The 12,128-nt window shown below is 69.2% G+C and overlaps 1 protein-coding gene across 14 annotated transcripts in view; it reads left to right on the top strand.

Moving 5' to 3' along the window:
- Positions 1-12,128, top strand: part of NAV1 (neuron navigator 1) — a 67,023-nt gene that overhangs the window by 46,671 nt on the left and 8,224 nt on the right. For 9 of the 14 annotated variants that reach the window (XM_040535498.1, XM_040535493.1, XM_040535492.1 and 6 more), the window contains 14 exons: positions 4,648-4,786; positions 4,966-5,263; positions 5,543-6,236; positions 6,348-6,800; positions 7,010-7,051; positions 7,249-7,397; positions 8,114-8,284; positions 8,731-8,783; positions 8,980-9,003; positions 9,102-9,179; positions 9,414-9,497; positions 9,641-9,752; positions 10,282-10,403; positions 10,828-10,836. In XM_040535498.1, coding sequence (XP_040391432.1) covers positions 4,648-4,786; positions 4,966-5,263; positions 5,543-6,236; positions 6,348-6,800; positions 7,010-7,051; positions 7,249-7,397; positions 8,114-8,284; positions 8,731-8,783; positions 8,980-9,003; positions 9,102-9,179; positions 9,414-9,497; positions 9,641-9,752; positions 10,282-10,403; positions 10,828-10,836 — 2,428 coding nt within the window. The remainder of the gene's footprint in view (positions 1-4,647; positions 4,787-4,965; positions 5,264-5,542; positions 6,237-6,347; positions 6,801-7,009; positions 7,052-7,248; positions 7,398-8,113; positions 8,285-8,730; positions 8,784-8,979; positions 9,004-9,101; positions 9,180-9,413; positions 9,498-9,640; positions 9,753-10,281; positions 10,404-10,827; positions 10,837-12,128) is intronic. The other 5 variants (XM_040535494.1, XM_040535489.1, XM_040535497.1 and 2 more) reach the window with 3 other exon arrangements.

The raw sequence follows: 12,128 nt of genomic DNA, 5'->3' as shown, positions 1-12,128 counted from the left end.
AGCCACCAGCAGCGATTCTCCCCCCTCGTCCTGCGTACCCGGGCTGACCAGGGTGGCTCCCCACACGCCCCAAATCCGGATTTGGGCCAGAGCTGCTCCTCCGAACGCTCCTGGCCAGGAGGGAGGGACAGGAGGGGACGGCGCCCCGGTTGTGCAAGGCTGGAGGGACGCGGGGGAGCGGTGCCGGCCGTGCCGATGCCGTGCCGATGCCGTGCCGATGCCGTGCCGATGCCGTGCCGCCGCCCCCGCCGGCACGCGCCCCGCAGCAGCGCATCCCGGTGTCCTCACCGCGGGGCCAGACCCCATGGCGAGATGCTGCAGCGTTTTGGGGTGCAACCTCCGTCCTCCTGGCCAGCAGCCGCGTGTCCGAGAGCCACCGTGGGGACAGCAGGTGCCGGCAGGGGGTGACCCCTGGGGACGGGCACCGCAGCACCCCGCAACGCCTCGCCTCGCCTCGCCAAGCCGGGGCAGGCACAAGGCGGCCGAGCGAGCGGGGATGCGCAGCGGGAGGGAGCCAAGAGGCGTTGCCGTGCGAGGACTGGCGAGGAAGGAATTTCTTATTTCCGAGCCCGCAGGGACCGGTGCTGTTGTGCCGGAGCCGCACTTAACCCTCTCTGCCCACCGCGCCGCTGCACAGGGGTGGCCGAGGGGGTCCCCGGGGTGCGCCCTGCCTGGGGGGTGCAGCTCCCGCTCGGCTGCCCGACGAAAAACCAAGATGCGAACCGAGCCGTTGTGCAAGGGGGGGGGGGGGGGGGGGCTGCGAGAGCCAGGCCTGCTGGAAGCAGCCGCCCCCTGTGCCGGGCAGAGCCCAGGAGCTCTGGGGGCAGCTCCGGGGCTGGGCTGGGGGCACCAGAAGCGGCCCTGGGGTGGCTGGGGCCAGGCGCAGGGATGCGGGGACACGGGGAGGGGATCGGGGGGGGGGGGGGGGGCGGGCAGGCCGGTGGGCACCGCGGGGAGCGATGCGGGGGGCTCGGGCTGGAGCGGGGGTGAGACCCCAACCCCGTATTTATTTATTTATTAATTTATTTGGGGGGGGGGGGGGGCGGGGGGCGTGCCTTTTGTCCCCGAACCGAGCCGGGCCGGGGCCGCTGCCGCTTTAACGCGGCGGGGCGGGCCCGCTGCCGCCGCCCCTCCCGCGGGGCCGCTGCTCCGGGCGGCAGCATGCTGCGGGCCGGGAGAATGCGCCGTGCCCCGCGCCTGGCCGCCAGGTAGGGACCGGCACCGCCACCGGCACCGGGACCGCCACCGGCACCGACGGGCGCGGGGCGGCCGCGGGCGCATTGCGGGCGGGCGGCTCCCGGGGGCCGGGGCCGGGGCCGGGGCCGGGGCTTTGTCTGCCGGGCCCCGAGCCCCGGGGCCGCACCGCGGCCGCTGCTTTGTCTCCGCCGCGCCGGGGGCGGGAGGGAGCCGCGGCCCCGCCCGCCCCCCCCCCCCCCCAGCTCCCGGTTACCGGCCCCGGGGCGTCCCCGCGGTTTGGCCCCGTTTGGCTCCGCCGCGCGGAGCCGGTGCCGGGACCCCCCCGAGCATCCTTCGGGAGCCCCCCCCCCCCCCCCCCCCCGGGCTCGGCTCGCAGCCCCCCGGGGTGGGCGCGGGGCCCCGGGGTGCCGGGGGGGGGGCTCGGTGCGGGGAGCGGGGGGGGGGGGGGCTGCGGAAGGTGGAGGGTGCGGAGCACAAAGCGGGGCCGAGCTTCGCTCCCCGGGAGCGCGGTGCCCGCAGCAGCCGGTCCCGAGCAGCCCAGCCCCGGAGCTGCGGCACGGGGAGATGCTGTGGAGCTGGCTGCTCTGCCCCCCCCCCCCGCAGCCCGGGTCTGGGGGCTCAGCCCTCCCTCCGGTGCTGCGTCCCCCCAGGATCCGCCCCCCCCCCCCCCCCCGGATCCCCAGGCAGGGTTTGCAGGTTTGGTTTCAGCGTGGTGCCGGGGCTTGGCTGCCGCCCTTCGGGGTTTGCGGGGGGTGCTCGGGTGACCTTGGCCAGCAGGACCCCCGTTAGGGCCGCTGTGGGGCTGCCTGGGCTCAGCCGTGGACCGGGAGCTTGTGTTTGCCCAAGTTGAGTTCCTTGTTCTGCCAGGGGGGTGGTGGGGGCACATTTAGGTACAGTGCTTGGTTTTGGGGACCCCTTTGCGTGCCAGCCACACACGCTACAAGAGAGCTCGAGGCACCCCAGGGTGGGCATCTGGCACCCAGGTCTCACCCCGTGGCCTGAGTGCCTTTGGGATGTGGCCTGTGCCCCCCCCCGGCTGTCCTGGGGTGGTGCTGGGGGCTTGGCAGGGGCACCAGGAGCCCAGCACGGGGCCACGCAGGCAGCAGAGGCAGCCCCTGAGCGGTTCTCGTGGTGGGGTGGACGCGTGGGACGGGCTGGGTGGGCTCCTCGTGCTCTGTGGGTTACTACAGAAGGGGCTCAGCCCCACATCAGCTCAGCTCCGCACGTCCCCGATGCTGCAGAGAGGCAGCAGCGGCGCCGGGAGGTATTTGGAGAGGCGGTGCCCGGGGACCTTGACACCTCTGGGGGTACCGTGTGCCGTGGGGCAGTGGGGTGCTGGGACCGGTGCCCTCCTTCCCCCTTGTCACCCCACCAGGCTGTGTGCGCGCAGCTCTGTGACCCCGCTCCCTGCCCCCCGTCGGGACAGATTCGTTCCGTGTCTGCCATCCTGAGGCAGCTCCGTGCCTGTTTTCAGCTCCTGGCCCTCGCTGCAGCGAGCTGCGCTCCCCCCCGTGGGTACACGGCGGTCCTTCCTCATGGGGCTGCTGAGGAGGGTCTGGGGCCACCTCCCCGCGGGTTAGCCCCAAGTCCTGTGCCCATTTCACTGGGGCTCTGCGTACGTCAGCCCCCTGGGGCCACATTGCGAGGCTGGGAGAGCTTTTGGGGTCAGCCCTGCTGGGCTGGCACGAGCTGGAAAGACCCAACCGCGTTTGGTCGCAGCCACGTGGCCGCAGGGCGCGCAGCTCCCCAAAGCTCTGCCTGGCTCCGGGCAGCACCGAGGGCTGACGTGGGAGGGGAGAGGAGCTTTGCCTCGAGCTCTGGGGATTTCTGTCCCGGTGAGAAATCCCCACAGCAGGGGCTGGCGGTGGGAGATGTGCAGAGCCGGGCAGCTCCGTGGCGCTTCCTGGGCACGTGGTTGTAATCAAATCCCTTCCTGGGCAGCAGGGCTCGGTGCTGGAGGGATGCAGGGGGCTGTGTCCGTCTGTCCCTGGCCAGTCCCCTGGGTTTGAGAGACGCGCGCTGGGGGTGCACGAGCTCCCCGCGCCCTGCCGGGGTGTCCAACAGCTCTGGGCTCCCACGAGATGCGATGGGGGCCCCTTCCCTGGGGCCGGGCTCTGCTCGCCCGTCCGTAAACCTCTGGTTCCTGACAGCAGCTCTGCCCCCGGGGCTGCGTGGGGTGGGGAGCCTCATCCTGACCCCTCCTGCGGAGGGACCATGGCAGTGCCCAGCCTGGTGGGTGTGGAGGAGCGAGGGACGAGCACCCGCTCGTGCACCCCGATGGGACCCTGCCCGCGTTTCCCCGTCGCGTTCCGATTCCCTCACGCTTTGCGTCGTTTCCAGCTCGGTGAGCCCCAGCACCCTCGATCCCTGGCACGGCTCACCGCTTGGACGTGCGGCTTCCCCAGCCCCGAGCCGCTCTTTTGGCGGGGTTCCCCTGCCCTGCTGCTGTCCGGAGCGGGCAGCGAGGCCCAGCCGTGGGCAGGGGTTTGCAGCCCCCCGCCCAGCACCCGGTGCTGTGCTGGAGCAGCCCAGGCGATGCCGCGGGGCGCTGAGGACGCCGGTCCCCTGTGGACATGCTGCCTCTGCTGCCACGTGGCTCCGTCGCAGCGTTTGGGCATCATCCCTGCACCCCGGGTGCCAGAGGTGCTCAGCGGGTGCCGTCCCTGCCTGTCCCGTCACCCTAATGTCACTTGGGCGCTGCTGCACAGCTCCCCTGGCTGCTGCAGCTCCGGTGCCAGTGCTGGGGACCAGGGCTGGCTGCGTCCCCTCGGCTCCGCTCCCCGTCCCACCCCCCCCAGCCCGGGGCAGGCGATGTGGGGCTGCGGGGGCCTCCCTGACCTACTGAGCCGCTGACCTGAAAGGGGCCGTGCTCATCCTGCTGGAAGGCGGCCGTGCTCGCGGGTGCTGCCCGCGCTGAGTGACAGCCCCGGAGATGGGCTCGTGCACGCTCCGCTGCGCCCCCGGCACGGAGCAGCTGCCCGGGCGCTGCGGAGGTGCCGATGTCCCCCGCGGGCGCTGGAGCAGCGAGTGGGAGCTGGCCGAGAAAGGGTGGAGGCTGTGGGGTGGATGAGTTTGTTGTTCCGGCCGGTCCCTGCCCTTTCCAGGAATCCTCCTGACCCCCTCAGTGGGGCTGGTCACGGGGAGCTCGGTGCCGGCCGCGGTGCTGCCTGCCGTGCCGGTGCTGGTCCCCCCCGCTGCACAGGTGCCTTCAGTCCATAAAACACCTCCGTGGGGGCCTGAACGGGGAAATTGCGGGGGTTTGAAGCCTGAGTGAGGCTGGGCTGGAGCCAGCCACGGCTGCCAAGCGTCGGCTCCCCGCCAGGCGAACGGGAGCGGAGGTTTGGCCCCGGGGGTGGCACGGGGCTGGGGGGTGTCCTTGGGTGGCAGGGAGACGCGGCGGCGGCAGGGGATGGCTGGGCAGGGGGCCTCACGCTGGCTTTGCTGTTGCAGCTGGGATGAAAGCAGCTCCATCAGCAGCGGCCTCAGCGATGCCTCTGACAACCTCAGCTCGGAGGAGTTCAACGCCAGCTCCTCGCTCAACTCCCTGCCCTCCACCCCCACGGCCTCGCGCAGGAACTCGGCCATAGCGGTAGGTGCCCGCGGTGCCGCCCCGCGGCAGGGTGGGCAGGGGGGGTTGCCCGAGGCATGGCACGTGCCACGGGGCCGCGATTCGGTGGGGCTGGGAGCACCCATGGGTGTCCGGTGCCCTGGCACTCGCTGGGGCTGGGGTGGGTGCCGGTTTTGCCCCTGACTCCTCTCGTCCCACAGCTGCGCACGGACTCAGAGAAGCGCTCGCTGGCAGAGAGCGGGCTGAGCTGGTACGGCGAGGCCGAGGACAAGGCGACGAAGAAGCTGGACTACGACAGCAGCAGCCTCAAGATGGAGCACGGCTCCTCCAAGTGGCGGCGGGAGCCCTCGGAGAGCTGCGAGGAGGGGTCCAAGGGCGGCGAGCTGAAGAAGCCGGTCAGCCTGGGCACCCCGGGCTCCCTCAAGAAGGGCAAGACCCCTCCGGTGGCAGTGACCTCTCCTATCACCCACACGGCCCAGAGCACCCTCAAAGTGGCAGGTGAGGCCGGTTTGGGCAGGGGCTGATTCTGGGTATCTTCGTGTGCCTTCCCTGCGCACATCAGCCGTGGGCTGGCTGTGGGACACCCCGCGGGGCTGGGGGGGGCGGATCCTGGCTTACGGGCGGTGGCGTGTCCTGTCCTCTTCCTCTACATCACATCTCTGCTTCTTCATCTCCAAAGCTGCTGGCAGATGTGAGCTGTTCTGCACCCAAATATCCCGTCCCCCAAACCCTCCCCGCTGCTCCTGGGTTTTTAACCCCTCCTTCCCTCCCTGCCAGGCAAACCTGAGACCAAAGCCACCGACAAGAGCAAACTGTCCGTGAAGAACACAGGCCTGCAGCGCTCCTCCTCCGACGCCGGCCGCGACCGCATCGGTGATGCCAAGAAGCCCCCGTCAGGCCTCACGCGCCCCTCGGCCTCCAGCTCCTTCGGCTATAAGAAGCCGGCTCCTGCCACTGGCACCGCCACCGTCATGCAAGCTGGGGGCTCGGCCACGCTCGGCAAGATCCAGAAGAGCTCCGGCATCCCCGTCAAGCCGGTCAGCGGGAGGAAAACAAGCCTGGATGTCTCCAACGCGGCCGAGCCCGGCTTCCTGGCCCCAGGGGCTCGCTCCAACATCCAGTATCGCAGCCTGCCCCGGCCGGCCAAGTCCAGCTCCATGAGCGTGACGGGCGGCCGCGGCGCCAACCGGCCCGTCAGCAGCAGCATCGATCCCAGCCTGCTCAGCACCAAGCAGGGCAGCATCTCGGTGTCGCGGCTCAAGGAGCCGTCCAAGATCGGCGCCGGCCGTGGCGCGCCGGCCCCCGTGAACCAGACGGACCGGGAGAAGGAGAAGGCCAAGGCCAAGGCGGTAGCGCTGGACTCCGAGTGCGTGACGCTGAAGAGCATCGGCTCACCCGAGAGCACCCCGAAAGCCCAGGCCAACCTCCCACCGGCGGCCAAGGTGGCTGAGCTGCCCCCCACGCCTCTCAGGTATGAACCTCCCTGCTCGGAAGGCAGCAGGAGCCTGGTGTGGCCGTGCCCAGCACCGAGCCGTGCCCGGCGCGCGGTCTCACCGCCATCCTCATCCGTTTTCTCCCCCAGAGCGGCTGCCAAGACGTACGTGAAGCCTCCCTCGCTGGCCAACTTGGACAAGGTCAACTCAAACAGCCTGGACTTGCCCTCCTCCAGCGAGCTGCACCCCCCGCACGCTGCCAAGCTCCAGGACCTGCACCCAACCGGCGGGCACCTGACGCCCTGCTTCAGCCCCAGTCCTGCCCCCATCCTCAACATCAACTCGGCCAGCTTCTCCCAGGGCCTGGAGCTCATGGGCGGCTTCAGCGTCCCCAAGGAAGGCAGGATGTACCCCAAGCTCTCAGGCCTGCACCGCAGCATGGAGTCCCTGCAGATGCCCATGAGCCTGCCCAGTGCCTTTTCGGGGGGCAGCACCGCCGCCCCCACCCCTGCTGCTGTCCCCCCTGCCAGCGCGGAGGAGGAGGAGGAGGAGGCGGGTGAGCTGGGCTGGAGCGGCAGCCCCCGGCTCGCTCATCTGGACAGGTACGGCCTGAGGGTGGGCGATGGGCTGCTGGGCACCTCTGTGGGCTGAGCCCCCTCCTCACCATCCTACCGTGGCCTTTGCCTGCTTCCGAGGCTCATATTTGGGGAAAATCTGCCTCGTCCCCATCCCGTCGCTCAGCCCCTAGGTGCGCTGTGGCACCTCCCCTCCGTGCAGGAGGTGGCTGATCTTCCCTTCCCTTCCCTTCCAGCTCCAACCGCGACAGGAACACGCTGCCCAAGAAAGGGCTGAGGTAAAAAGGCCCAAATGGCTTTTGAACGTTGCTGGGGAGGGAGGACGGGTGTGTGTGGGGCACCTGGGGCGTGGGGCTGGCAGCGCCCCCTGCGCTGGGGGTGCTGAGCCCCCACTGGGCCGTGCCGCGGGGCGGGCGGGCAGGATGGGGGCCGGTGCCCACGCCACCTCACCGTGCTGCTCTCTGCTCCGCTCCAGGTACCAGCTCCACTCCCAGGAGGAGGCCAAGGAGCGGCGCCACTCGCACACCATCGGCGGGCTCCCCGAGTCGGACGACCAGACGGAGCTGCCCTCGCCCCCCGCCCTGCCCATGGCGCTGGTGGGGAAGGGCCCGCTCACCAGCATCGGTCAGTGCCCCCCTCCCCAGCCCCGTCCCGCTTGTCCCAGCCTGGGTCCCCCAGTCCCCCAGCACCTGGGCTCTCTGCTGGGCCATCGCTCTGTTCCAGAGGCTCTGGCTGCCTCTGGGTCGATGGTTTTCTCCTCGACACCCCCAGCAGCCCCAGTTCCCAGCATCCGGTGCCTTTGGCCCCACCAAGGTGCTGGGTCGTGGCTGGGGGACCGGGGACGCACATCACCTCTGCTTCAGGGCCTCCAACCCACCACTGGGTCTCTGCCCGCAGTTCTCCTCTCCTCTGGGGGTGCCCAGAGAGCAAAGTGAAGCCCTGCCCTGTTCTTCCTGGGTCCTACACGTTCCTGGAGGGTTTGGGGACTCAGGCAGAGGGGTTGGGGCTGGCAGAAGGTGATGGGGTGCTTCCCCCTTGCTCCCGGAGGTGATGGGCTCCTGCACGGTGACACAAGCTTTGCCCCAGGGTGACGGATTTCTTTCTCAGCTCTGTGCTCACCAGAAGACATTGCCTCGGGTGCAGGTGTCCAGGTCCCTGTGTAAACCTGCTTTTTAGCTTTCCTCCCGTGCCTCTGCTTTGGGACCGCGATCCCTGCTTCCTTTCCCCATCCTGCCTTCCACGGACCACTCCCAGCCCCTCTTCCCCCCACCCCGATCCCCAGGCCCGGCTGCGTGCCGGTGCCGCTCTGACCCTGCCTCTCCCCCTCCTTCTCCTTGCAGTGAGCCCCACTGCCGCCACCACCCCGCGGATCACCCGCTCCAACAGCATCCCCACCCACGACTCCACCTTTGAGCTGTACAGCACCTCCCAGATGGGCAGCACCCTCTCCCTGGCAGACAAACCCAAGGGCATGATCCGCTCGGGCTCTTTCCGGGACCCTGTGGACGACGGTGAGAGCGTGCCCGGGCTGAGGGGGCTCCCTGGGGGGCGGCGAGGCTCCCCGGATCCTCGTCCCTATTTCTGGGCACTGCTGGAGGGGCTCAACATCAGTGCTGTGGGGGGCAACCTCCTTTGCGCTGGCATCGGCCCCGTGTGGACCTCCTGACCCGCGCAGGTGCTGGTGGGCAGGTTTGAGCCGTGGTGGGTGTCCAGCGGTGCCCGGTGTCCTTGGCACCAGGGACAGGGGACCCAGGCAGGGTGGCAGAGCCCCAGGCTCGGGCAGAGCCGAGGGTGCTCCCCACGCAGCCCTGCCAAGACGCGGAGGCTGCCGGCTGAGTGCCGAGGAGTGAGCAGTGCCCTGCAGCCACCGTCCCTGTGTCCGCCTCCCCCGGGTCCCCGCAGAGCCCCTGTGGCCCCAGGAGCGCTCAGCTTCCTGACGGGTTTTATTCTGTTGCAGTTCACGGATCGGTGCTGTCCCTGGCCTCCAGCGCGTCCTCCACCTACTCGTCCGTAAGAGCCGCCGCCGGGCTGCACCGCCTCGTGCATGGCTGCGGGTTGGGGGGGCCCGGGTGGGAACGGGGGCGCTGAGCTGTGCGGGGGGGGGGGGCTCTGTGCATGTCCTCCGCCCCGCGCTGAGCCTGGCCGTGCCTCGCTACCCTCCTGACTGCCCGCCTCTGTCTGTCTCTCTCTGCCCTCGCGCTGCCAGGCTGAGGAGAAGATGCAGTCCGAGGTGAGCCCGTGCCCATCGCTGCCGCCTGGTCCCCACCTTGCCGCCGCAGCCGGGGCGAGCGCCCGACCCCTCTCACCCCCTTTGTTCCCTTCCCGCAGCAAATCCGCAAGCTGCGCCGCGAGCTGGAGTCCTCGCAGGAGAAGGTGGCCACCCTGACGTCCCAGCTGTCTGCTAACGTGAGTCCCTGCGGGATCCCACGGGGGACGCGTGGGGCTGGTGCGCACCCGCAGGAGAGTCAGGTTCCCTCGGGAGCACCCCGAGGCCAGCCTGCGGTGGTCCCTGCTCTGGGCTCCACCTCTCTCCCTGGCGCTGGCTCTCCCACCCCAGGAGAAATCCCCTCTCCAAGCTCTGCGTCCCGTGCTGACGGGCTTGGGGCTGCGGGTGCTCACCCATCTCTCCATCTCTCCCAGGCCAACCTGGTGGCAGCTTTTGAGCAGAGCCTGGTGAGCATGACGTCCCGCCTGCGGCACCTGGCCGAGACTGCTGAGGAGAAGGTGGGTGCCGTGGGGAGGCACCGGGAGAGTGCTCGCGGGGCTGGGGGATACGTGGGGTGGACCCGAGGGTGCCCCCGGGAGCTCTCGGCATGTCCCCCGCACCATCGGGACACGCTCCACGGCTCCCGGCTCTGCTCCTGCAGGACACGGAGCTGCTGGACCTGCGGGAGACCATCGACTTCCTCAAGAAGAAGAACTCGGAGGCCCAAGCCGTGATCCAGGGCGCTCTGAATGGCACCGAAGTCGCGCCCAAAGGTACGGCACGGTGCTGCAGCCCTTCTGCCGGGCCCCGGGGAGCAACGAACTCATCAGTCCCCGCTGCGGGGTTTGCAGCCCTGCCTGAATCCTGCTCGGGGCTGACACAGGGCCCTGGGGCATCCCTGGCTCTTGCAAGGGGTTTGGGGTTTGGGGCCGCAGCTCTTCCCTGCCTGGGACCCCTGAGCATCCGAAACCTGGGTTGCACACAGCCAGGGCTGTCAGCACGGCACGTCTCGGTGCTGGTGCGTAGGGGATGGGATGTTTGTCCTCCCCCAGGCATCTCCTCGTCGGGCTCTTTGCCACTTCTGTGTTTCTGGCTGCTGATCTTGGCTTCGTTCCCCCGGGATCCTCCTTACCAGGAGGCTCTGACAGCTGCGGGGTTCGGCTGGGCCCAGGGGAGAAGGGAGGGATCGCAGGGTGGGCTGGGAGGAGCTCGCGGGGGGCTGTGGCACTGGGACGGGCACAGTTTGCTGATCGCTCCGTTCCCGGTCTCTCCCCACTCCCTGGCTTCTCTCGCTGGCCCCAGAGCTGCGCATCAAGCGGCAGAACTCCTCCGACAGCATCTCCAGCCTCAACAGCATCACCAGCCACTCCAGCATCGGCAGCAGCAAGGACGCAGACGCCAAGAAGAAGAAGAAGAAGAGCTGGGTGGGTTGGGCAGGCCGTTGGCAGGAGGAGGGGGCGTGGGGAGCCGCTGGCAGGGTCTGGCCGGGCTCAGCCCCCATGAGCCAGCCCCGCTTGGTCCGTCTTGGCCTCACGGTCTTGGTTCCCTCTGTCCCCTGGGGACAGCGCTGCCGAGGAGTGTGCGGCCACCCTGGATTTGTCTTGTGCTGACTGGGGCCAGGACTTCCCCAGCTCCCCTGGGAGTTTTCCAGCCCTTGTCCCGCACGCCTGCTCCCTTGTGGTGTCTCCCACGCGTCTCCCTTCAGCCCCCGCAGGCGCTGGCAGCACGGGGTGCGGGCCTGGGGCTCTGCAAACACCCGGCCAGGCAGCCCCGAGCTGGACGCGTGATTAAGTCTTGCTTTGTTCTGTTTCTCTTCCCCCTATGCTGACCTCAACCCTTTTTTTCCAGGTGTATGAGGTAAGTCCTACACCGTCCTCTCCACCCCATGCCGTGCCTGCCCAGGGCGCTTGCTCCATTTCACGGCACGGCGCTCGTGACCCAAACCATCCCATCCGTCCCACTGGCACTGATCCCTAGCACGGCCGCCCCGGGGCCCTGTGCCACGCACGCCTTGGCTGCTTCCTTTTGGTGTCAGGGTCAAAACACGCACCCGTGCGGAGGGGCTGAACCACCTGGGCAGCAGAGAGGGCTCTGATGGGGACCGGACCCATGGATGGGGACTGGTCCCATGAATGGATTTTTCCCCCATTCTTGCCTAGGGCAAGCAGGTGTTTTCCTGACTCGTAGCCAGACCTGAGGGCAGCCCCACACAGGGGACAGGGACCCCGCTGCAGCCTGGCCTGTGGCACCATGGCGCGGTGCTGCCACGCTGGGCACCCATCTGGGGTGGCCCCAGAGCTGCCAATGGGGCTGAGTCACTGTCCCCTTTGGGACCCATGCAGGTCCCAATGCTCCCCTGCTCTCCTGCTGTCAGCAGAGCCGGATGCTCAGCTTGTTCTTTTTTTTATTATTTATTTTTCTTTTTTTTTTTTTTTAACTGAAATGCGGTATTTTCACTTTTGGGGGACGCCCCAGCCCAGCCTGCCCAGCAGTGCCTGTGGGAGGTGGGCCAGATCCTGCCTGCTCTCCATCCTCTTTTCCCCCCGCCTCCCCTTGGAGCAGACCTGGGCGCTCCAGGGGACGTGCCGTGAGCTCCAGAGTCCTGGCGGTGGAGCTGCGTAAGCAGGACCCAGGCCCTGTTTGGCCCCTGTGCGGTGTCCGTCAGCTCTCGCCGGCCTCACGCTCGCCCGCCTGCTGCTGTGTGTGTGCTGTGCGCTGTGTGCATGCTGCATGCCCGGCCGGGACGCCTGCCAAGCCCCCGCACCCTTCCAGCAGGCCGTTTGGCCCCCTACCCCTCCAGAAGGACGGAGAGGAGAGCCTTGGGGTGCGTCCCCAGGCCCCCAGCTCTGTTCCCAAAGCCCTGCTCGCTGGGGTGGTTGCGGTGGGGTGACCGCGAGGATGGAGTCGCCCCTTCCCGATGGAGCAGAGTGCTGGTGCGGTCCCCCAGTGCCCCGTGTGGGTGCTGGCTTGGGAGCAGTTCTGGGGGGAGCCTGGCCAGGACACGGGTCCTGCTTAGTGGGGCCAGTTGGTGTGGGGTCACAGCGATGCCTCCTGGGGTGGTGGTGGGGAGCCACGGGTGCCTCAGCGATGGTTATGGTGCTGCTGGTCCCGGCTCAGACCGTCTGTGGGGCCTGGGCCAGGCCTGTGTT

Source organism: Cygnus olor, chromosome 24 (genome assembly GCF_009769625.2).
Source record: "Cygnus olor isolate bCygOlo1 chromosome 24, bCygOlo1.pri.v2, whole genome shotgun sequence".
Classification (NCBI taxonomy): Eukaryota; Metazoa; Chordata; class Aves; order Anseriformes; family Anatidae; genus Cygnus; species Cygnus olor.
This window is presented reverse-complemented; position numbering and strand designations above follow the sequence as displayed.